At 43.7% G+C, this 22,699-nt stretch overlaps 1 protein-coding gene across 2 annotated transcripts in view; it reads left to right on the forward strand.

Moving 5' to 3' along the window:
- SFMBT2 (Scm like with four mbt domains 2) overlaps window positions 1–13,763 on the forward strand; it is a gene marked incomplete at both ends in the record, with an annotated part of 165,743 nt that extends 151,980 nt beyond the window's left edge. For both annotated transcript variants that reach the window (XM_084253424.1, XM_084253425.1), the window contains 5 exons: window positions 3,744–3,919; window positions 6,364–6,530; window positions 6,944–7,216; window positions 7,953–8,081; window positions 13,623–13,763. In XM_084253424.1, the coding sequence (XP_084109550.1) occupies window positions 3,744–3,919; window positions 6,364–6,530; window positions 6,944–7,216; window positions 7,953–8,081; window positions 13,623–13,763 (886 nt within the window). The remainder of the gene's footprint in view (window positions 1–3,743; window positions 3,920–6,363; window positions 6,531–6,943; window positions 7,217–7,952; window positions 8,082–13,622) is intronic.
- Between the last annotated feature and the right edge of the window lie 8,936 nt (window positions 13,764–22,699).

Below are 22,699 nucleotides of genomic sequence, written 5' to 3' on the forward strand. Positions count from 1 at the left end.
TCATCTCACGAGTGAACAGAGTCTGTTTATCTGGGTGGTTTGCTCCCTTGGAGTTTGGTTAGTTTTACAAAAAAGTAACACAAGTGTTATTAGCTCAAGCTACCAGTCCCTGATATTGTTCTGGAAAATAAATTGTTGTTAAAGTTTTCACCTTGTCAATTAGGATATTGGGGAAGTTACACCCAGTAAGGGTGTCACTGAACAGGCACAGCTATTTTGATACCATTTCTTTTCAGTGCCTTCTCAGTTTAGTAAGGTGTGAATTAAATAAAGACCTATGATGTGTTGTCTAACAAAAAGTTTTATTATTTTGTACCCATGATGTTTTTTAAAAAATGTGTTGAAAGGTGATTCTAACTTATTTCCAAGTGCACCTCTTTTCAACCAGGTATTATTTACGTCACTATGACCACAGACATTTGGATGAGGTCTTTAGTACCTATTTTTTTTTAAAGATTTATTTATTTATTTGTTTGTTTGTTTATATATACATACAAGAACCGGGGTACAGGCCAGATGCACGGGAGGGTGAGAGGATTCACCAGAGACAGAGCGGGGAACAGAACAGGCAGACTGACGAAATGCACTGCTGAAGGGAGCAGTGGGAGCAACAGGAGAGGTCTGCGCGCCATGTGGGACCCTCGCCCAGCCGGCCGGGATCGAACCAGTGCTTCACAGCGTGGTGCTCAACCGCCTGCACCACCAGGGGAGGCCCTTTAGTACCTATTTTTAAAAACGAGAATCCATCCAATTTGTTTTCGAGAATGACGTCTTCACGTTTTTTGTTTTTGTTTTTGTTTTCCCTCAAGATGAGCAACAATGGGAATATCTAGATTCCGGAAGTATTCCCACCCCTAGTTCTTTTGTTTAAGGGAGAGGGCAGGTGATTTTCATTGGTCATAAAACATATCTGATTTCCTCAAAGAAAGAAACAATATTGCATTTTCTTCTGTTGTTACACAGGCTGTGAGGATGACCTAAGATTAATTAATATTTGAGTTTGGCAGTAAAATAACCATGTTCCTAAGCAGTGTTAGTTGTATCTTTAAGATTCCCATACCATGAAATCAGTTCATTGTAGATAAACACAAAATGTGTTTGGATTTCCAGATCTCATTTTCTATTGTTAAAGAAACGTTTTTAAAAAACTTTAATATCCTTATAAGTCTAGACTGGTCTTCTCCCCTACAAAAGAAAAAGCACTTAAGGATGACCTCAGAGAATCATCATTACACAATATAAACCAAAAAAGGGAATTAGTCATAGGAAGCTACAGCCATGATCTTCATAACAACATTTTGTTGTTGTTATGTTGTGGTGTTTACAAACTACGCTGGGGATCCACTTTCCCTCTTGAGCTATGACAGTAGTATTTATAAATCTGCTAGGTGTACCCTAATGGACAATCAAGACTGGGAACTTGGCAATAGGCGTGTATTTCTCACAGTTCCAGAGGCTGGAAGTCCAAAATCTACAGTATCAGCAGGTTGGTTTCTTTGGGGAGGCCTCTTTTCTTGGCTTCCAAATGACCACCTTTGGCCACACACTCCTGTTGTTTCTTCCTCTCTTAAAAGGACAGCAGTCCTGGGCCTCCCTGGTGGTGCAGGCGGTTGAGCCCCGCACTGTGAAGCTGTCCGCAGCCTCTGCAACGCGGGTTCGATCCCGGCCGGCTGGTGAGGGTCCCACATGGCGCAGCAGACCTCTCCTGTCTCGCTCAATGCTCCCCTCAGCAGTGTGTTTCAGTCAGTCTGCCTGTTCTACTCCCCACTCTGTCTCTGGTGAATCCTCTCACGCTCCCGCGCCTTTGGCCTGTACCCCGGTTCTTGTATAAATAAATCTTTAAAACAAAAAGGACACCAGTCCTATTAGACTGAAACTCCACCCATATGAGCTCATTAAACCTTAAGTATCCCTTTAAAGGCCCTATCTCCACGTGCATCACAGGGGCTGGGGATTAAGATTTCAACATATTGGGGGAGATAATTGAGCCCCTAACACCAGGAAAGTTTCCGTGTGAGGCCCGTCAGCTACACTACTCCTTTTACAGAAGAAATGAAAGCCATCAGCAGGATGGATCAAGTGCAAGTGCACAGGACATCTCAGGAAGCATATTTTTTTTTAAGATTTATTTATTTATGCATACAAGAACTTGGGGTACAGCCAGAGGTATGGGTGGGGTGAGAGGATTCACCAGAGACAGAGTATTTCAGTCAATCTGCCTGTTCTGGAAGCAAATCTTAATTCACAGAGCAAGTTTTCACCTTCCCAGTCTAGAGAGGGAGATGGGGTGGTTACCCTAGTGAGCAAGATACCTTGCTGGCTTTATCATTTCATGTTTCTCCTTTTATATATGAGAAATACAGGGCCTCCCCTGTGGCGCAGCGGTTGAGCACTGGGTTGTGAAGCTGCCCGCAGCCTCTGTAGTGCTGGTTCGATCCCCGGCTGCTCCCCGGCCACCGGAGGGGGGTCCCACATGGCGCGCAGACCCTTCCTGCCGCCCGCTGCTCCCCTCAGCAGTGTACTTCGGTCCTTCTGCCTGCTCTGCTCCCTGCTCTGGCTCTGGTGAATTCTCTCACCCTCCCACTCTTCTGACTGTACCCAGTGCTTGTATAAACAAAAAACAAACAAACAAATAAATAAATAAAACATGCCTCTATTTAAAAAACAAAAAACAAATACAGAAGTCTTTCCTTTAACTGATGGTAACTCCCATGAGGACTTTTGTGGTACTGTGAGCACTAAAGCGGCCGTGAGGCAAATCCTCCCCCATTCTGCCGCAATCTGCTTCCTGGGCTGCTGTGCATTTTTGTTCATTTTTTTTCCCTTTTTAAAGGTGTTCTCACCTTTTCAATGTGACCTGCCACCATTCTGCACAGATACCATTTACTATAAATTGAAGGTTTGTGGTCCCCAAATTCATATGTTGAGACCTAACCCAAAGGTGAAGGTAGTAGGAGGTAGGACCTCGATCGGTTAAGTCACAAGGAGGTAGAGCCTGCATGGTGGGGTGAGTGTCCTTACAAAAGAGACCCAGAGAGCTCCTTCCACCCCTTTCTGCAGTGTGAGGACACTGTTTACCAGGAAACACCGTGAACTAGGAAAGTTCCTCACCAGAAGTGGACTCTGCCAGCACCTTGATCTTGAACTTCCAGCCTCCAGAGCTGTGTAGGATACATGTCTGTTGTTTATAAGTTGCTCAGTTTATGGGATCTTGTATGGCGGCTGAAATGAACTAAGATGCCATGTATGAGTAATGGAAATAGTCCCCATTTCACCAATCTTGATAAAGATAACATTTCTATTGCTCAGAAATTGCAAGGTCTTCAAAGTGGAATCGTGATTCTATAAGCAGTCATCTTTTTCAAAAATTAAATATTATAGTAGCAAGAAAATATGCACTGCATTTTATTAACTTCATTTTGAGGCTTATATCTACTGGGCTTGTAGCATACACTGCTAATATTCGGTGTTAAATTACGTATAGCACAATGAGAGTATGTTAAATGGAAATCTTTATTGCACTTACTCCGTTTTAGCACTGTTATGACATACATTATGTGTGATATTGGGACATTCTTTAAAAAAAAATTTGTGAGACCTTAAGGGATGATAAAAGTGCATTTAATGGAAATCATACACAACCTGCTTTGTTGTTAGGGACTAAAGGGGCTTCCTTTGGAGTATGCTACCCAGATAGGGCTGAGTGACTATGCTTTTGTGCCTTTGCTTTTCCTTGTTTCTAGGTACAGAGGCAAAACATACAGGGCTGTGGCCAAGATCGTACGGACGTCTGACCAAGTAGCAGATTTCTGCCGCCGAGTCTGTGCCAAGCTGGAGTGCTGTCCAAATCTGTTCAGTCCTGTGCTTATTTCTGAAAACTGTCCAGAGAACTGCTCCATTCATACCAAAACCAAGTACAGTAAGTAAAGTAGTGAAGAGAACACTGGCTTGCATGGTGGGGCCTGCATGGCGGGTCATGATGCATTTGGTATTTTTTTAAACTTCTGAGAACTTTTCATAGCCATTGCTATGGAAGGATTCTTTCAGGTTTGCTGTGGTAGATATTTCTTTCTAGCCTGGTATAAGGAGGAGATGGGATGGCTGCAACAGGATGCATTATCATTGGGATGTGTTTAGCAAAGCAGAAATGAGAACATACCTGCTGACACAAAAATGGGCCTTGGTGATGGTTAGTACCCAGAACAACTCAGTCTGGGTCCTTACACTGAGAAATTATAACAGTCCTTTCTTTGCCCTTTTTTGAAGGGGGGGGAGGTATGAGGGTGCTGGGGAGGGGGTTGGGGAGAGCACCTCTTTGTCATAACCAGCTCCCTCTGTTTACTTTGCTCACACCTCTCAAGTGGAGTTTTTGGGGGGGATCAGAAACAGGCATCATTGTCTTTACTCCTAACTGCCCTCACCTCTTCATCCTGGGGATTTATACACTCCCTGAGCTCTGCTATCTTCCCTGCAGAACTCCCTCCCTGCTTAGCACTCTCTTCTTTATCACCATCTTGTTTGCTGACCTACAATTCCTCATGTTGGCTTCTCCCAGGAAGAGAGATGTCCTTCTTTTATTCTGATTTTCATGTACAGGCACCTTAGTCCCTCCAGATGCTTCCTACTCAGGTATCTCCAGCTCTGAATGCTGCCTCTGACCCCTACCTTCTAATCATTCTATGTCTCCCCTCGGTTAGCTCTACACTAAGAACTGACTGTCCAGGTTACAGTCACTGCCTACTTCCTCTGCCATCCGTGTCCAGGCAGCTGCTGGGGTGCCAGCAGCCAGTGCTCTGTGAGTCTCAGTAGTTGGAATTTGTCAGTGTGTATGTCAGAACCAGGGATCTGAAGGGACTTGGGACCTTGAGAGTGCAAATTTCCTTCTGTTTTAAATACCTTTTAAAAATCTGTTTTCTTGTCCATCCCTGCTCGAAGTCAGTGACCTTCTCTGTCACATTGAACCCCATTTCAAACTGTATACAAGGTCCCTCATGGAGGAACTGGGCTTCTTGGTATATTTTGTCTTCTCTGAAGAACTTGTGTCCATATCACATCACCTTTAGCCAGAGGAGGGGCTCCCTGAAGCAGGCTATTCAGTAAGAGATGCTTCTGACTCAAAAAGGACTTGACTGAGGGCTGAACTTGGCCTTGAATGTTTATCTTAAAAATGGGCCTCTGTGTACTTTTAGGATGTGGGAAATGAGAGGGGAAGAGGCAGGTTATTACAACTCAAACACAATTGAAATCAACTTGAAGGTTTTTCTGGGTCTGGTATTATAAAACTGCAAATTCCTGAGATCTCTTGGGTCACCTGACAGTGCATATTTTGCTGCAGAGTAAACTGCAGGACTATAGTGGGAGAACAGAGCATTGCATTGCTGGAATGAAAGCAAGGACTATGATTTCCCTGTCTGTTTCTAAGGCTCTAGTAATGCACCACACCTTTGGCTGCATTTGGTAAAACCAGTTCTGATTTCTAGCTTCCTGCTTCTAAAACAACCAGACAGTGTCAGACCTGAGTACTCCTTGGGGCCGTTGGGTGTGAACAGTGCTTCTTCCTACGCACTTTACACCAGAAATCACCGTTCAGCAGTGCTCTATGCTCATCTAGGAGTGTGGTCCCAGTAGGTCTGCAGATGGGGTGTGGTTTCAAGTTCTGTTGCATTTTCCCACCTCAGGAGGTTGGCGAGAGCCTGCAGATACTGTGCAGCAGGTGTATCTTCTGTGGCTTACATGGCTGCTGTTATTTGGTTTCTCAACAGTGATTCAAACTTCCATCCTTATGGATCAAAATCAGGCAAGAGGAATCAGAAGTACAGAATATTGTCCTCAAGGCAAACTGCACTGCTTAGTACTCTGGCTTCATTTTGCCTATAAGGAGGTTAGGTCCAGAGGCCTGGTGACTCCCTGTGTGAATCAACAGTGGACACCGTGCCCCAAGGCAGGGTGAGGGTAGCCTCTGTCACCTCGGGGCTGTGCACTTTGATGGCTGTCTTTTGACTTCCTCCAGCCAAAGTCAAGTGTCCTGTGCCTCAATTGCCTATTTTATGCAATAGCAGGAGTCACATGCAGGACAGTTGAGGCCTTGGTTAATGATTAAGCTGTCTTGAGCATCATCATAATTGAAAACTGGTTCCTTCTTAGTGGTTTTAATTTGTTGATTATACATTCAGTTTATAAAAGACATCAATCTTTATTGCAAGTTGGTTATTTTCTAACTTGTGCTCTGAATATTAACATAGACATACCTTTCTGCTATAGAATTCAGAAGCAGTGAAAGTCTCATCTGAATCAAAATGAATTAAATATATAATTATGTGGATAATTTTTTAACAAAAGTTTTAATCTTCTCTCCCCTTGTAGCCTATTATTATGGAAAGAGAAAGAAGATCATCAAACCCCCAATTGGGGAAAGCAACATCGAGAGCGGACACCCTAAGCCAGCCAGACGTAGGAAACGGCGGAAATCCATTTTTGTGCAGAAGAAACGACGGTCTTCTACTGTGGACTTTGCAGCCGGTTCTGGGGATGTAAGTTCTACCCAAAAGCACCTTCTAGCGTTTGATTGGGATGCAAGGCCCTGGCTTGTGGGAAGGCCCAGCTGAAACTTGATGCTGGATGATTATAAACATGACATACCAGTAACAGCCCCCCTCCTGCTGTGCTGAAAACGAATTTAACATCACAGCTGCTCTAGCTAGGTGTGTGTGTGGGGGGGGGGCGGGGGGCGGGGGGGGGCTGTTGTCAGGCTCATGAGTGGGGCCATTGGCTGGGCTGTCAAAGGCCTGCTTGGACAAACCTCATAAGGTGGTTTGTGCAGGGCTCCCCCCATCAGCAAAGGAGTCAGGCTTAGCACCCAGCTTGCAGCTAAGCTGCAGGTCCGCCTGTACCACCCAAAGACCCCTGCAGTCCACCTCCCTCAGCACTTTTCCCTTCTTCCTAGGAAAGTGAAGAAGAGGATGCAGATGCCATGGAGGAGGACACTGGAAGTGAGGAGACTGGCTCCGAGCTCCGGGATGACCAGACAGACACCTCCTCTGCTGAGGTCCCCTCTGCCCGGCCCCGCAGGGCTGTCACCCTAAGAAGCAACTCAGAACCAGAGCGCCGGCCACCCCTGGAGAGGGTGCGCAGGGGGCGCAAAACGCAGCCCCCCACAGGTGCCCAGGGCGGTGACAAGGGCGATAAGGGCCCGGCAGCCGGCCACGACACAGCCGAGGTACAGCCCTAGGGCCCAGGGACTGGCCTGTCTGGTGTTGCCTGAAGGCAGAGTGTTTCTGTGTTTACAAAGAAAATGCATTATACTTGGGGGTGGGAGGTGCTCTATTTGAGGATCCCTGTTTAAAATATTAAAAATAAAAATTTAGCTTAGTTCATGAGGTAAGGACAAAAGGCTTGGTTGGTTAACATGAGAATGAAATTCTGAGAGAAGTAACAATGCCTCTTTTTTGGGAGGATTTAAAAATCACAAAGAATTCTTGTTAGAACAGATTAAGCCTTCATGGGCCCTTTATAAGTTACTTCTGTGATGTGTCCTATAAAAAAGTTAGTTGGGTCTCCCCTAAATATCTAGAGGCATATAATCAGATGAAAGGTCATTGATATGGTCATTACAGAATAAATGGGGGGGCGACCCTGGCCCATTCTGCATTTGCGTGTGTCCGTGATCATTCCTTCTCTTTGGAGATGTGCCGTTAAGAAGCACACACCTAAGCTTTCCTGAACTTGGACCTGCTCACACTGTGCCTTTTTTTTTTTTTTAACCTCTAAAGGCACAAGAGTGATTACAGGCAAAGTCCTGATCCGCTTAGTTGCTAAGAAAGCTCTAGAGCCTGGAAGGCTGTGCTTCTCCCTACCTGGTGAGAAACCCCAGGGAGGAGGCTCAGGCCTAGGGTTTTAGAGAGGGTCCTGCGCCACCAGAGACAGTGTAACCTTTTATCTCCTTCCCTCTGCAGGAAATAAAGCAAGAGGAAGAGGAGAGACTCATTCTGGACAGCAACCCCTTGGAGTGGACAGTGACCGACGTGGTGAGGTTCATTAAACTGACGGACTGTGCCCCATTGGCCAAAATATTTCAGGAACAGGTAAGCTGATTTTGCTACCTGTTGGCTATTTCTTTGGGGCCTGGGTCTCTAGTCACCTGCTGCTTTAGCTAGCTTCCTTCCTGCTGTAGATGGGGACAGGGTTGCTGTGGGCTGGCTCCACAGGGGTTCCTGCTGAACTTCCATGGGAGGGGTCTTTGTCATCAGGTGGAGATTGAGGTCCCTCCTCTCTTCTTGGCCTTCTCAGATTTCCTCTTCATGTGGGGTTTGAGGGCCTGATGCTGTCTGCCAGCCTTGAAGTCACACCTCTCTTGGCCATTGCTGGTGTGCAGGGAGAGGGCTTGTGTCCTGCAGTGGATTTCCAGGTCCTTTGACTGGGGAGAGTGAACTTTTGTTAAATGTCTTTTTGTCCTATCACTGGCATGCCAGCTTCTTTTAGCAATAAGTCTTGCAAATAAGTGGCAAACCAAGAAACCAAGACTCATCTCATAGCTTGGGTCCTTAAGTCCATAGTTCTGCCTTCTCTCCACTTTTTTTTTTTTTAAAGATTTATTTATTTATTTATACAAGCACTGGGTACAGTCAGAAGCGCGGGAGGGTGAGAGAATTCACCAGAGCCAGAGCAGGGAACAGAACAGGCAGACTGATGAAGTACACTGCTGAGGGGAGCAGCGGGCGGCAGGAGAGGTCTGCGCGTCATGTGGGACCCCCACCCGGTGATCGAACTAGCACTGCAGCCCACCCCTCAACCGCTGCGCCACTGGGGAGGCCCCTCTCCACTTTTTAGAGTCTTCTTATGTTGATCTTATGTGTAATATCCAGACCTTTTAGTCATACACAGCATAGGAATAGGGAAAAGTTTGTCAGCTTGGTCTTCCAGAAGTGGAGGGCTTTGGTCCATCTGTGCTTTATTTCATGCTACTTTCATCTCAATTTTGTGCTTTCTTTGTAAAAGATTTTAAAACCTATGGTATGTGAGGAGTAGATAGATGTGAGAGCAATTGGTATAAATTACACCTTAAGGAATTTTTAATGTACCAGATTATAATTATACAATTATAATTATAAAATGTTAGACATGCTCTGATATGCTGTAAAAAAGAGGAACTTTTATTTTCATTTTCCCTTAAGTTAATATGAAAACCCAATTCCCCTCTGTAAACATAGGCCACCTTGCAAACAGATTTCTTACTAGTCTTGAATAGAAAGTGCAAGTTTAAGCCTATGATTCTGGCTCTACAGTGTTTGCTTAATTTGTTGAAATTCCTTGCATTGTCTCAGAATGTAAATACCTCCTTTTCAAGACCTTGTGTTTTAAAAATATATCATGTCCCATATAATAAATATAAGCTGTGTTTATTTAGTAAACAAGGACAAGAGATTTTCCCACCTAGATTCCAGCATGGTTGCAGAAGCTCAAGATCATCTGAACGCTGAGAGGCCAGCAGTCATGTGCTGATACTGATAAGTTTCTAGCAATAAGCAAGGAAGTGAAACCAAAGCTGATTTGGGTAAAAAATGGCTAAAATTCTGTTTATATTGTCTCCCTTAATTGTGCTTCTAAGCCTAATTTATAATAATGTCCAGAAAGCCTCATGCCTTCCCAAGCTCAGATTTCTAAGAAGTGAATATTCCTTGTATGTCCCCACTTCTGGTTCAAGCAGTGTGTGGGCACTCCCCACCCCACCTTATTTACCCTTCTCACATCAGTTAAAAGCTTGGTCCTACACACCTACTTATTTCTCATATAGAGAAGAAAATAGCTGGACTTTAATTGAGAATGACCTTATTCCCTTTTAATTTTAAATTTCACATTAGACCATTTTACCTGTCGTAATAAAGCCTGTTCCCCACTGAGCTCAGAAATGCACAAGCACTTGAGTTCTTTACTGTTCAATCAGACCTTGAATTACTAATTTTTACTAATTTGTTCTATCATCTCTGAGCCCACTTGCCATGGTCCTGAGTCGGGGAGGCCTCCAGTGGGTCACTCCAGGTGTCATATGAGCTTTTAGGCAAGCTAGAAGGAGCTCACATCTTTATTCACCACATGTGAGAGAAATCACGGGGCAGGCACTGATCATCGCTGTGTGCGCTCGCTCCTCTGGGTGTTATGAATTCAGAGACTATTGTAATAGCAGGAGCATTTACAAAAATTATAAACTCTCCATTACTGGAATGCATGCCTTTTAATTCTGAAATGGTATGGCAACTTCTTTAAAAATCCATACTCTAATTTCAAGCTGCAAATACACACATTATAACTTTTTTAAAAGCCCATAAAAATCTAAATAAAATTCCTACTTATTCACCATTTATGAACAGGTATATAGGTATATAATCAATAAGCAAACTACACCAATGAGTGATTTACTTTCGATAAAAGAGTTTCAACATAGTTTACAAGTTTATTTTCCATTTAGACTGGTCCCTCTCTACCTTTGTAGATCTGAAAATCCCCATTATGGAACTACCAAGTCCTAATCTGACTTCTACATCAAAATTAATTTAGTTTTTCCTTCTTGCTAAGCATACTTTTCATGTTACGTTTCATTTCTTAAAGATAAGATGTCTACTTACAGTAATTCTGTGTATAACAAAAGCAATTTGCCAGCAGTTCTGAATTATATAGGAGCATATTTATAAAACTTATATCAGCTGTGGGATCTGTAACTACATAATCAATGAAATAAGTAATTTCTTTCAAAACAAAAAAAAAGCTACCTCTAAGCAGGATTGTTGGTGGGATTCCTCACTCCCCATGCGTCTGTCATTGGCCTGATTTTGCTCTTCTGTGTCCATCTTGCCCTCCCGCCCTGATGTGGGAACAAGTGTGGCTACTGGTTACGTGCCCTCTGCAGCATGAACAGTCAGGAGGTACATGTCACTCAACTTCTGTCTTGATGTCACTGAGCTGCCACCACTGTTCGTATACGTCAGTGACTGTTGATGGTCAGGTTGCTAAACCTAAAGCTCTTCAGATGTTGCGACCCTTGGAAGTGTGGAAATCAGAGGTGTAGTTTTATTCTTGGCACAGTATACTCTGCAACATGATGACATCTTTAGAGAAGATGGTAGATGAGTTGAGAACCGTTGGTTTGGTCACTGAGACCTCATTTCCTCACTTTAATTATTGGTCAGTTCTTCCCAGATAAAAAGCAGGGTGAAGGATCTCTGTAATTAATCCAGTGGTTTAGGTTTAATCCAGCACCCAGCCTCTAATGTTCATGTCCTGCAAATAGTGGTTTCTATGCAGCCAAATCCTGCTGTTGTGCTCCTCCTCGGTTCTGGTAGTCGCAGATATAAGGGCTTCTATGTGAAGCATCATGAAACTCACATCCAACACACTCTTAAGAGCCAAAGTTTAAAGACATGTACTCGATTCCATCCACTTCAGGTTGCTCATACTTGAGAGCCACTCCATTGAGTGTGGACTGTCCCCCGACTCCCAACCATGACCTCAAAACCAAGGCCTCTTATGAACTGAACTCTTTCACCACTGCTGCTGGCTGAGCAGAAAGAAGTAGAGCTGTGAAGTCTCCCTCACTCACTTTGTCTTTGGGATGATGGGTAAATCTGTGTTAGGACTGGAGGGCAGGAGGAGACTGATTTGCTAAAGGTCAGAGAATGCCAGTCAGAGGCTCCTGAGCATCACTCTCCTTTGGTTGCACCTGGTCTGAGAAGCTTGCTATGTAACTGTGGCAACTTTCCCAAACCCTGCTGGCTTTGGAGACCTGCCTTTCTGCACACTTTTTCTGGATGTGATGCAGGGACGGCACTGGACTGCCCATGAACTTCACCTTAGTGAGGAGGCACAGAACAGGATTTTTTTTGGCCAAAGTTCTCTGTTGAAACTCCCAAATAGCTTTTATGAAAACATGTTGTGGAATCAGTTTTATTAGTTTATCTCCTACTTTCAGTGTATATTCAAGACAAATCTGTTTGCTTGATGATTTGACAAGCTCATGACAAGCCTTGGTAAAGACATGGCTTATAGTTGCATACAGCATAGCAAATGCTCAGGCATAATTAAAAAATAATAAATTGCTCTTGCATTAATAATTTTTAGTTAATGCTTAATTTTTATTGCTGCTGTGTTTATTTAGGGAAAGTGACTTTTAAAACTGATCATATGATGCATTATGCTTATTAACGTTATCAGTCCTCCCAAGGCTCACATTTATGCCCATTTTGGGATTTTTACTAAGCTAAGAAATCTTTAGTTTAAGAAAATACCTATGCAAAATTAATTGATATTTTCTCAGATAGGTGCTTGCAGAAAATTACAGGGCTTAAGTAACTCTGTGGCTTATGACAGCCCAGGCTAAAATATCTCCAAGTGGCAGATACCCTGGTGAGCTGAGTTCAACTGTACTCACCTTCACCCACTGATCCTTCTCAGTACCTTAGAAGTCTCTTGGTTGTTATGAAACCTCAGTTTTTTCCTCTGGAATTTGAAAACTGGTGAATAGGGAGAAGGGGTTGCAGCTAAACTTAGTATCCCAGTCATCGACATTGACATGAATAAACCTGAGTATTATAGGAAGCAAGTGAAGATGCCCAGTGGAGTGGGCTTGAAGCTTTGGGATAAGACTTTGTATCCTATTTCCTGCAGCAAAAGCATTTAATGATGTTTAATGAATTATCTTCATTGTGAGCCCCGTGTGTAGCTGTAGAAGAACTAAGCAAGTCAAAATAGGGAAGCAGACCTATATAGAGATCACACCCTATTTGGGTGATGTAAGTATGTTGATGTAGGGTGTGTGTGTGTGTGTTCTCATGCATGAATGCACATGAATAAATACATGTATTTTCCTCTGTGGAGAGCTGTGCTGTACAGCTGGCACAGATCTTTAGCATCTTCTCACCATTCTGATGGTGAAATGTCAGACCTTGGCAGGAGTGGGGGAGAGATAGAAAGACACATCAAAGTAGCCAAGATTTTCTTACTAGAAACATTTTGTGAATCAAAAGATTGCCCAGTCATCAAGCCAAGTTGGTATCTCTGCCAGTTCTCTTCCGAATCAGGGGAAACCAGAGCAGACCCTTCATGCCCTGGGCCCCTGGGAGGAAGCCATGGTTTCATGCAACCATCCCAGCTTGGGGAGGGTTCATGGTTGATTCAGACAGATTGAAAATAATCTTGGAGCCCTCGGTAGATTTGACAGACCTCTAATGCTGAAGCAAGGGACCAGATACACAAGCAGACCAGCGGGCAGGGAGGCTGGGAGGGAGGCAGCAGCCCATTCTCCCAGCCCCCGACATCTCTGCACTCTCTAGCTTCTCCTACCTCCTGCTTTTTGGCCCAGGGTCCACATTTACATATGCGCACAACCCATTCTCTCCCATCTTCTCTGTCTGTGGGTCCGCAGTCATAGGAGTGTGTGCCCCAAGCTTATACACCCAAGTGCTTTTTTCATTAACATGATACTACATGTGGGTAATGCAACCTCGGAGGAAAACAAAGCTGTAGGTGGCAGCTGTAGAGGCTGGCAGCAGAAGGCGAAAAGGAGCCTTGAGTAACTTCATTTTCCATACACTTGGTGACACTCTCTTCTCTAACCTGACTTTATTTCCCAACAGGACATCGATGGCCAAGCGCTCCTGTTGCTGACTCTCCCGACGGTGCAGGAGTGCATGGAGCTGAAACTGGGGCCTGCCATCAAGTTATGCCATCAGATTGAGAGGGTCAAAGTGGCTTTCTACGCCCAGTATGCCAACTGACTTGCCCTCCTCAGCAGGCAGGCAGCCAATTACCTTGTTGATGCAGTGTCTTGGGAAGGTTTTCAGGACTGCAACCTTTCTTTTTCTGGGATATATGAGATGATACATATGCCAAGTATCATGGAAAAGTGAGACGCATAAAGGACCTCCTTCATCCACCAGCCCATTTGATATTCCATGTTTTTAAAGCACACCCGTGTCCCCCAGCAATGACTTCTGGAGAATGAATTAAAATTTTGTGCCAGGATATGGAAACACTTCTTTGTACCTCCACAACTCACCTTCCTTCCAGCCCAGAGCAGGCAGCTGCCTGTGAACAGTCTCCTAAACCTACGCTCGCATTTCTTTCTGAAAGCTAAGGTGCCATTGTTGTCTTTCCGAAAGTGACCAAGGAGGACGCCTTACCGGTAGATTTTGCTGTGATCACTCTCAGGCACACTGATTGATGCTTCTTTCACATCCACGCCCAGTGGCTGTGGCTGCCACTGCCATTTTATCTTGGTGGCGATTCCTTTCGCAAACACAACTGTAGGTGATGTTAGAGGATATAATTATACAAAGGTGGCTAGACCTGCCTCTTCTGTCAGAGGTGCCTTTCGGAAGCATGGGGAGGGTAGTGGGCAATGGCCACTGTCATGAGACAGTTTTCCTTGAGTGACAGACACTTAGAGAGAAGTGTAGAGAGGTGTACTATTTGCCAAGTTCTATAATGAAGGAAAAGCTTAATTTTGGAGATCTAGAGCAGGAAGATACTTGAGGGAAGCTTTTTAGAAACCAGCTACATCCCTGTAGAAGGATCACTGTGGCAGAGCTAGTGGGGTGGTCCCCTTGGATAAGCACCCCCTTGGCTCAGCTCATCCTGGAACACCCCTTAACTATATAGGTGATCCTGCATGCTGGCAGGACACAGTGTGGCTCACGCTGGGCCTGCCATCACTGGTTCTTATCCTGCTGTGGCTGATGCCTAACTCAGTGACTTTGAACCACTCTGGACCCCATTCCTCTGAAGCAACAGGTTGCAACACTTGGGATTGAGGCTGCAAACACACATCCCCTCATCTCCACCCCGTTCAGGCTGTCAGGCAAGAGTCCAGAGTAGCCAAACAAGGAAAAGTAAATGAAACTGAAGTGTTTGGCCACAGCTTTTGAGTCTGTGATTCCTTTAGCACACTCTGGTTTGGGTGACATTTCTTGAAGTTGGTTATCATAAAGTCAGTTAGTCCTTTCTCAAGAACTATGGCTCTGGGGATTGGCTGGTCTTCTGCAGCAACCACTCATCTGTAAGTGCTCGTGTGTGATTCCACATATTCATTCAAACCCAGTCCTCTCTATCCTGCTGTGGTCATCGCCCAATTGCCTTTTTAAACTTATGCAAGGAAACGAAATCTTCAGATTATTCAAGAGTGGACAAGGGCAGCAGAGACTGCTCACCCTTCTGTTACTTTTCTACCACAATCGCCTTGATCTTTGCTTTGATTAGACTCTCAACCACTCCAGGAATATTGTCTATTGGGCTTACAAGCAGCTCATTTTTCTGTTACATTTTAAGATGTGATTATCTGTCAGATTTGAAAAGTCTGATTACAAATGCTAACCTTTATTAACATGCTATTGATGTTTCAGATGAAAATGGAAGGCAGATATTTTGCAGCTGAGACATTTTCATCTCCCCTGTTGCTGATTTCTGCTGTCCTTTTTAAACAATTAGCAGATGATTTTGCCCAGGGTCCTGGAATGGAAGCTCCATGTCCTAGTCGGGGTGGCCATGTCCACGTGACACAGGCTCACTTGCAGTTCAATGTCCTTCTTCGAAGCTAAAGTTTGGACCTGCTTTCAGTTTCCTATCCCTGCTTCCTCAGCCACATGCTTTTGGCCTTAAATGCTGAGTCTTGTACAGTTAAACTCTATCAAACAATCGGAAAGGGTACCCATTTCAAGATCTTTGGCATTTTCCCCACACTGACTCATTTATGATCCTTCACTGTGGCCTTTTCAAGCTGAGATATTTCTGTTACGTTTGAAATGGGAATGAAGGAATGTGGTAGCTACAACGCAGTGCTGCACTTTCAGGAGGACTACCACCCTCTCTTGCCCTTTCAAGTAAAGGCGCAAGGAAGAGGGCTGCACTGGAAGAGGGCTGCACTGGAGCTAGGAGCTCTTCTGGACATTTCTCCCACCTGAAGCAGGCTGGCTCCCTCCGGGCTGCCCAGGCAAGACCCAACCATCACGGGGCTCCAAGCCAAGACCACCCTGACACTCGGGCTCTCGGTGAGGGATCATTCACATCGTGGGCTTCCGCTTTGTGTGTGCTTGGTGAGGAGGACGTGGCTCCAGCAGCTGGGGTGCTCATCCTGAAGGTATCTACATACCATCTCCTGGCCCCTCTGAGCCAAGAAACATTTTAGGACCAAGAATAGGCTTTTTTTCTGAGTGTTGCCAACGTTCTCCAGAAGTTGGATTTTGGGGGGATTTCCATGCTGGAGTACTTTCCACATCAGGGGCAATTCTGCAATAGAATTGTCAGGTGGTTTCCATTGCTCTATACGATTCACCTCACCAGCTTCCATTTTAGAAATAGGGCCAATTTCCAAGGAATGTATTGCAATGTCTTTGTTCTGGCAGGAAAAGTAGGTTGTACATGTGTACCCCACTAAACCATGTATTTCCTGCTCAAAACACCCCAACAAGTGATGTCTCTCCCCATCCAATTCTGGACACTTATGATCTCTCCTTTGTCTTTCTTTGATAATATTTTGGGACCAAAGTCCTCGTCTCTCTGTTTCTGAGTTCTACCTATATCGTGCCGCTCATTAACTCCTGGAACTGGTCGAGAAGTGTGTTTTTCCTCTCCTGGCCCAGCAGACACCTTGTGATCGGTACAGTCTGTGTCACTTGGGAAGCAGAAATGCCAACTCATCCTTAATGATAGATGTCCATCACTCGATAGTGACCTACAGCAAACGGAGCTTATTTCAGCTCCTAACTACTTGACTGCATTTTTGACCGTGTTTGAAAAATGTCCTATACACAAAAACATACACATAAAAACCTAAAAGAGTACAGTATGACTGGTGTTACAGAACATCTCTGCTTTTCATAAAAAATAACGTTAGTTGCCCTCACCGTGGAATTCCACAGCACAGAAAACTTGTCTGTCACTTTTAAAATTAGGTTCAGTTGATCAAAGTTTGACTCACATACAGTGCTTGAGCTGTACAGCTGTTAGGTTGCTTTGCTTTACTTGATCAGATTTGAAAGATCATTTCCTGTGTTCACTTTGATTTGTTCCATTAAGACGACGCCAACCTTTAACCTCTGACCCTCACGATTCTTTCTAGGTTGATTTTGATCAGCCTTTGAAGATTGGTCTCAGTTTTCTAATTTGTCTCATAGAATTTTGACTGTTGTATCAGGCAAGTGCTGATTTGCCTATTATCTTATACCAAACACCTCTTTCTAAGAGCTGTTACCCTTCATTCTGGAAGCACGAGGGGTTTTCATACTTATTTTGTAGAGCACCCATTTATATTTATTTCTGTATATAGAACTAAAAGAAAAACCAGTAGTGATAAAATCTTTGTGGTTTGAGCTTCATTGTTGCTTTTTTGGGTAAGATGGTGAATGTAGGCTCCAAGTACTCTCTTCCCTCTTTAGAAAGCTATGATCAAGTGTGCAATTATTTGAAGGGAAAATAGTAAATTAAGGTATGTGTAGTTTTTAAGGAAGAAATCATTAGAGATAAAAATACTGCCCATGTCTCCTTGGTGCAATAACTGAATAGCAAGGGAAAGCTATTTTGGCAACTTACAATTTAATGATTCTCATTCATTTACCCTTTTCTGTTTAGAAGTTTTCTGGAAACTGCTTTACTCCCTTTAATGTGGTTGAATTTTTAAGTTGATTGATTCTCTTAGCTTCTGTCACTGGAGTTGGTTTAGCAGTATCCAAAATAGGATGTGATAAAATCAAATTCTATTTTTGACCCACTTCATTTAAAAGCTGTAATTGCTGACACATACTGCTGCCTTGGTTGTGGTCATCTTTAGTTGAGATGATAAGCAGTAAGTAATTTCCTGAACTGTCGTTTTTCCATCGTACTGGTTCTGTTTGAATGGCTGGGATTTGGTATAAGTGTGGATGTGAGTCTCATCACACAGCCCAGCACAGAATTGCAGTGTGGGCCGAAGAGATGCACCGAAGAAAAGGTCAAGTTCTGGGACAATTGTTTGCTGAAAATCGCCTTATGATGGGAAATTAGAGACAAAATTTTTTAAATGACAAAAAATAGTCATCTCATTTGCTGTTCAAAATGGGAGCTAGCATGATCTTTGAAAGCATTGAACTGTCTCCAGTCGTCAATCAAAAGCCCTTTTACTGAGTTGCATTCCAGTTTGAATCATTTGTATTGAATTTGACTCACATCTCGTGTATGTTTTAGGGTGTTTAAGGGAAAAATTGATGTTTTTACTTTTGAGATTTGCAGGACAAAGGGCATGTTGTTAGTTTGCTGTAAGATTGTATTCTGTATATATGTTTTCATGTAAATAAGTGAAAATCTATATCAGAGTTATATTTTAATTTTTATTCTAAATAAAAACCCTTTTTACTTGAAAAAATTGTAAGCCACATTGTTAATAAAGTAAAAATAAAATTCTGTGGTAGTGTTTGTGTCTTTGGGTTGAAGGTTATGGAAGATTCTTTGTAGATTTTGAGCTAGGGCTATTTTGTTCTGTTTTTGTTTTTGCTCTATTTTTGCTATGCACTCCGGCATGTTTATGGGTTTTTAATAACCATACTTAAAAGTCCTGTGTGATCATTCAAAGGTACCTGCTAGCTCTGAAACTTTTTACTTAAGGAACTTGTGTTTATTTATTGAAACATTATAATAGATCCTGCAAGATCATCTTTAGTATTCCCATTTTCAATTATTTTATTCATTCTATGATTCCCTGGTGCATTAGTAATTTCTATTTGTACTTGATGATCTTTGATGACAGAAATTTAAAGGCTGAGTATATTATAAAATAAGGTGAAAGCTGAATAATTTTCCAGACCTCTTAATTGACTGAATCAAGGCAAAAAGAATTTCTCTCCACTTGCCAGTGAAATAGGCTAGCCACTGAAAGCCTGTTTTTAATTCTCTAATGTAGGGAAACTTTTGACTTTCTATTTATTAGAAGTTCCTTCCCCCTTGCACTGGCATTGCCTGCTGTTACTGGTTCAACATCCTGCTCTCTGGAGGTCAGAAGACTACATTATAAATGCTGTTTACATGCACATGACTCTGGGTAACTGATGTAAAGACTTGGACATTTTATCAGTGAGATGGCAATACATCAAAATAATAGATGGGCAGCAAAGATTTGCTAAGGAATAACTTCAAGAGGTCTTTATGATGTTAGCCCAAGCTCGTGTCAAAACATAACCCCATTTAATGAACCTCATTTGTTGTGTCCGTGTGTAGAAGAAAATTCCTTTGAGAGCCTGAATGGATGTACTGTCACCACCACCAGGCCTTACCATCCCAACTTCAAAATGTTTGGTAGTAGTTATTGCCATCCTTTGCTTCACAGTTTTGCAATGGCAGACATGCTGCAGTTAGTTGTGCATTGTGGAGAGAGACCAGGACAAAGACAGCATTGCCTGGAGAGGGCACACAGACCGCTTTTTAGACACTCCGGGGTTCAACTGCTTGTCAGGTATGTGGCAGAAAACCTGTTTTGTTTTTCTGTAAGGACACTAATAAAATTGAACCCCTTGGGTAGGAGAATTAGAGATACTATGTGAGCCAGGCAGTTGGGGAGGTGAATCAGATCCCAGATTCACTGGGCACATCTACTCCACAGCCTGGGACCACTCAGCGGACTGTGAGGATGTGGCTGCCACCTGCTCAGTGGGAACCTTCAGTGTCCCGGGCCACTGAGAGCTGGTGCCCCTCCCACCATTTCTGGATTCAACTGAAATGCACACCCTGGGGTGCAGGATGTGCCCTTCGGAAGGGCGATAGACCTAAAAGATTGGGTGACAGCTCACAGGGAAGTGGGGTGTGGAGAATGTCCTAGAGGGTCAGCCTGGGGCAGTGAAGGTGATGCAAGGTGATCACCTGTTTGCTTAAGCAGCCACCTTTCACCTTCCACCTTTTTTTTTTTCTAATTCTTTCCTTCCCCAAGTCAAATTTTATTTTCCTTTATTCCTGATGTTCAGATATTTTATCAATAAAATATTAGCATGTAAGCTTTGTCTCAAACTGTCCTTTTTGAAACCCCAGGCAGACCATAAATGCCAGAAGTTTACTGAAAAGCAGACCTTTTGGCTGGGATGTTGAAATCAGATAGCCAACAGCTCTTAGTAAGTGGGGATAACATCCCAGCAACATTAAAATCAGAAGGATTTCAGATCTGGTGGATCTGAATGAGGTGCATAGTGACAGCGATATAAGTAAAGATGTTGTATGGGATAGCTGTGGTGGGCAGCACTGGCCTTGAAAAAGGAAAATGGCTTGCTTAGAAAACAGTTTATCCATTTGAGTGCTTGGAAGGCAGCTTCCAAACCTACTCACCTCCTGCAGCCACAGGGAGAATGGCTGAAAACTCGGGCTCAGGTTGCCATTATATGGATGGCAGAGCTGCAGAGCATAGGAAATGTGTGACCTGAACAGGATTCCTTCTGCAAAATCAGGGCCCTGATGGGCCATCTGTTACCTTGGGGTTCTTGAAGATAGAGCAAGAGTTTTGAACCATAACTTCCCTGCCCCTCCTGGAATGCAGAAGCACTGTATCCCCAGGAAGAAGCCTCAACCCTGCCTGAACTTCATCTGATGCAGATACTTTGCAAAATGACGATTATTCTTAAGATATTTTCCCTCCATCCCCCAACCCTACCCTACCTTACCCTACCCATCATCATGTCTGTGATAACCACGCTGGCCTCAGTACAGCCTTGTGTGAATTGAAAACCCTGATCTTGGTAGAACAGTCAATGCGCCCAGAAATTACTGTACACTGGCAGAATCTGCAGGGGAACGTGTATGGATAGATCAGGGTGTTAGATTAAGTAGTACAGAATATTAATACTATTTATGGGGGAATTCATGACTGGGTATTTACTGTGACTGGGGATTCAATATTGTAAAGATGATCTGGAGCCAGTATGACTACCTGGGGGTGTTTCCCAGATGTTGGCTTATAGGAAACAAGATAGAAATGTCAGAACATCTTCATGGTATTGAGGTAAAAATAAAAAACTTGGAAATGTGGCTGTTCTAATGCTTGGCTTGGCTAACACACCTGCTCTTTTTTTTTTTTCAGAATATAGTTTGCAGGGACATTGGACTTGTATTTTTCTTTTTGGGCAAAAAATGAGGGCATCTTGCTCTCAGGAGAGTTGGATGTCATGGGAGAGGTGAGTGTGGGCACATGGCAGGACACGTTGATGGCCCTACATCCCCAGATTTGCTCAGTGTCCACTGCTCCCAGGCTTGTGGCTGCTATATGAATAGTCCATCACTGTGGCTGTCACTTCTGCTCCCAGTATGCCCTGCTGTCTTGGCCTCCTTCATGATGAGGGCAGCTCAAGTTGGCTCTCGCCCCTCAGCCCCTCCCTTGCCCCCATAGTGGCCACCATGAGTACCCAGTCACCCAAGTGTCCATTGCACTGGAGACATTGAAGTGTTTGTTCCTCCCATCACTCATTTTTTTTGTGTGTGGGACCCTCACCGGAGGCTGAGGAACAAACCGGCACTGCAGAGCCTGCAGGCAGCCTCGCAGCCCAGCTCTCAACCACTGTGCCACCAGGGGAGGCCCTCCTCCCATCATTCTTGACCCAGAAGCACCGGCCTGAGGAATGTGCTCTTCAGGTGACAGGCTGGGAGCACTCAGGAATTCATGTTCAAATTTTGATCAGTGAGAGACAGGAAGTAACCAGCAAATATATTTCTTTGCCTTCCTCCCCTAGATAGACTTTCCTCAATATGGTGGCCCAGGAATGACCCACATGTCTGAACCTCTACTGTGTTTTTTCATGAACCCGGGGCATTGCCGTTCTCTTCTTCCTTGCCTAACTTACGTCAGCCTGGGATTGCACCTTTATAAACTTGTCTTCAAGATCTGTTTTCTAGGGAACCAGCTTGAGAAAGGAAGCAGCTATTAACTATACTCACATATGCAATGTGCAAATAAGAATGACAAAATATTCTGGTGCAATCCCGCTATCATCTGGAGTCTGGGAAACCTACCAGCCTTGTGTAATTGAACCACTCATGAATCTTTTTTGGATAACTTTAATACATAGATTGGATGTTCAAATTAAAAATGTTCTTTCTGGTTATTAAATCAATGTGTGTGCATTAGAAAAAAAAAAGGTGGAATGTAAAGAGCAGCTATTAAATCGCCCTGTTATCTTACTATGTCCAATTATCACTTTATCATATTTCCATGTATATTTATAACACAATATTGACATCAACTTGTTGGTGCTATTTACAATTTTTTCACTGTTATCTTGTAATCATGCTCTCTGGAGTGGAGTAACTATACATCTAATATTTTTACTTTAAATGTTTCAATAAATTCTTTTTTTAAAAAGATTTATTTATTTATGCATACAAGAGCTGGGGTATAGGCCAGAGGTGTAGGGGGTAAGTGGATTCACCAGCGACAGTGGGGAACAGAACAGGCAGATTGACCAAAGTACACTGCTGAGGGGAGCAGCGGGCGAGTCAGGAGAGGTCTGCTGCGCCATGTGGGTTGCTACCTGGCCGGTTGGGGATCGAACTTGTGCTGCAGAAGCTGCGGGCAGCTTCATAGTGGGGTGCTTAACCCCTTGCACCATCAGGGAGCCCCAGTTTCAATAAACTCTTAAATGAATCAGCATAATGTTTATGTACCACCCACTCAACTTCTAAAAATATTGTCCATTTGCCATATTCACTTCAGATT

Source organism: Talpa europaea, assembly GCF_964194135.1.
Source record: "Talpa europaea genome assembly, chromosome: 14".
Classification (NCBI taxonomy): domain Eukaryota; kingdom Metazoa; phylum Chordata; class Mammalia; order Eulipotyphla; family Talpidae; genus Talpa; species Talpa europaea.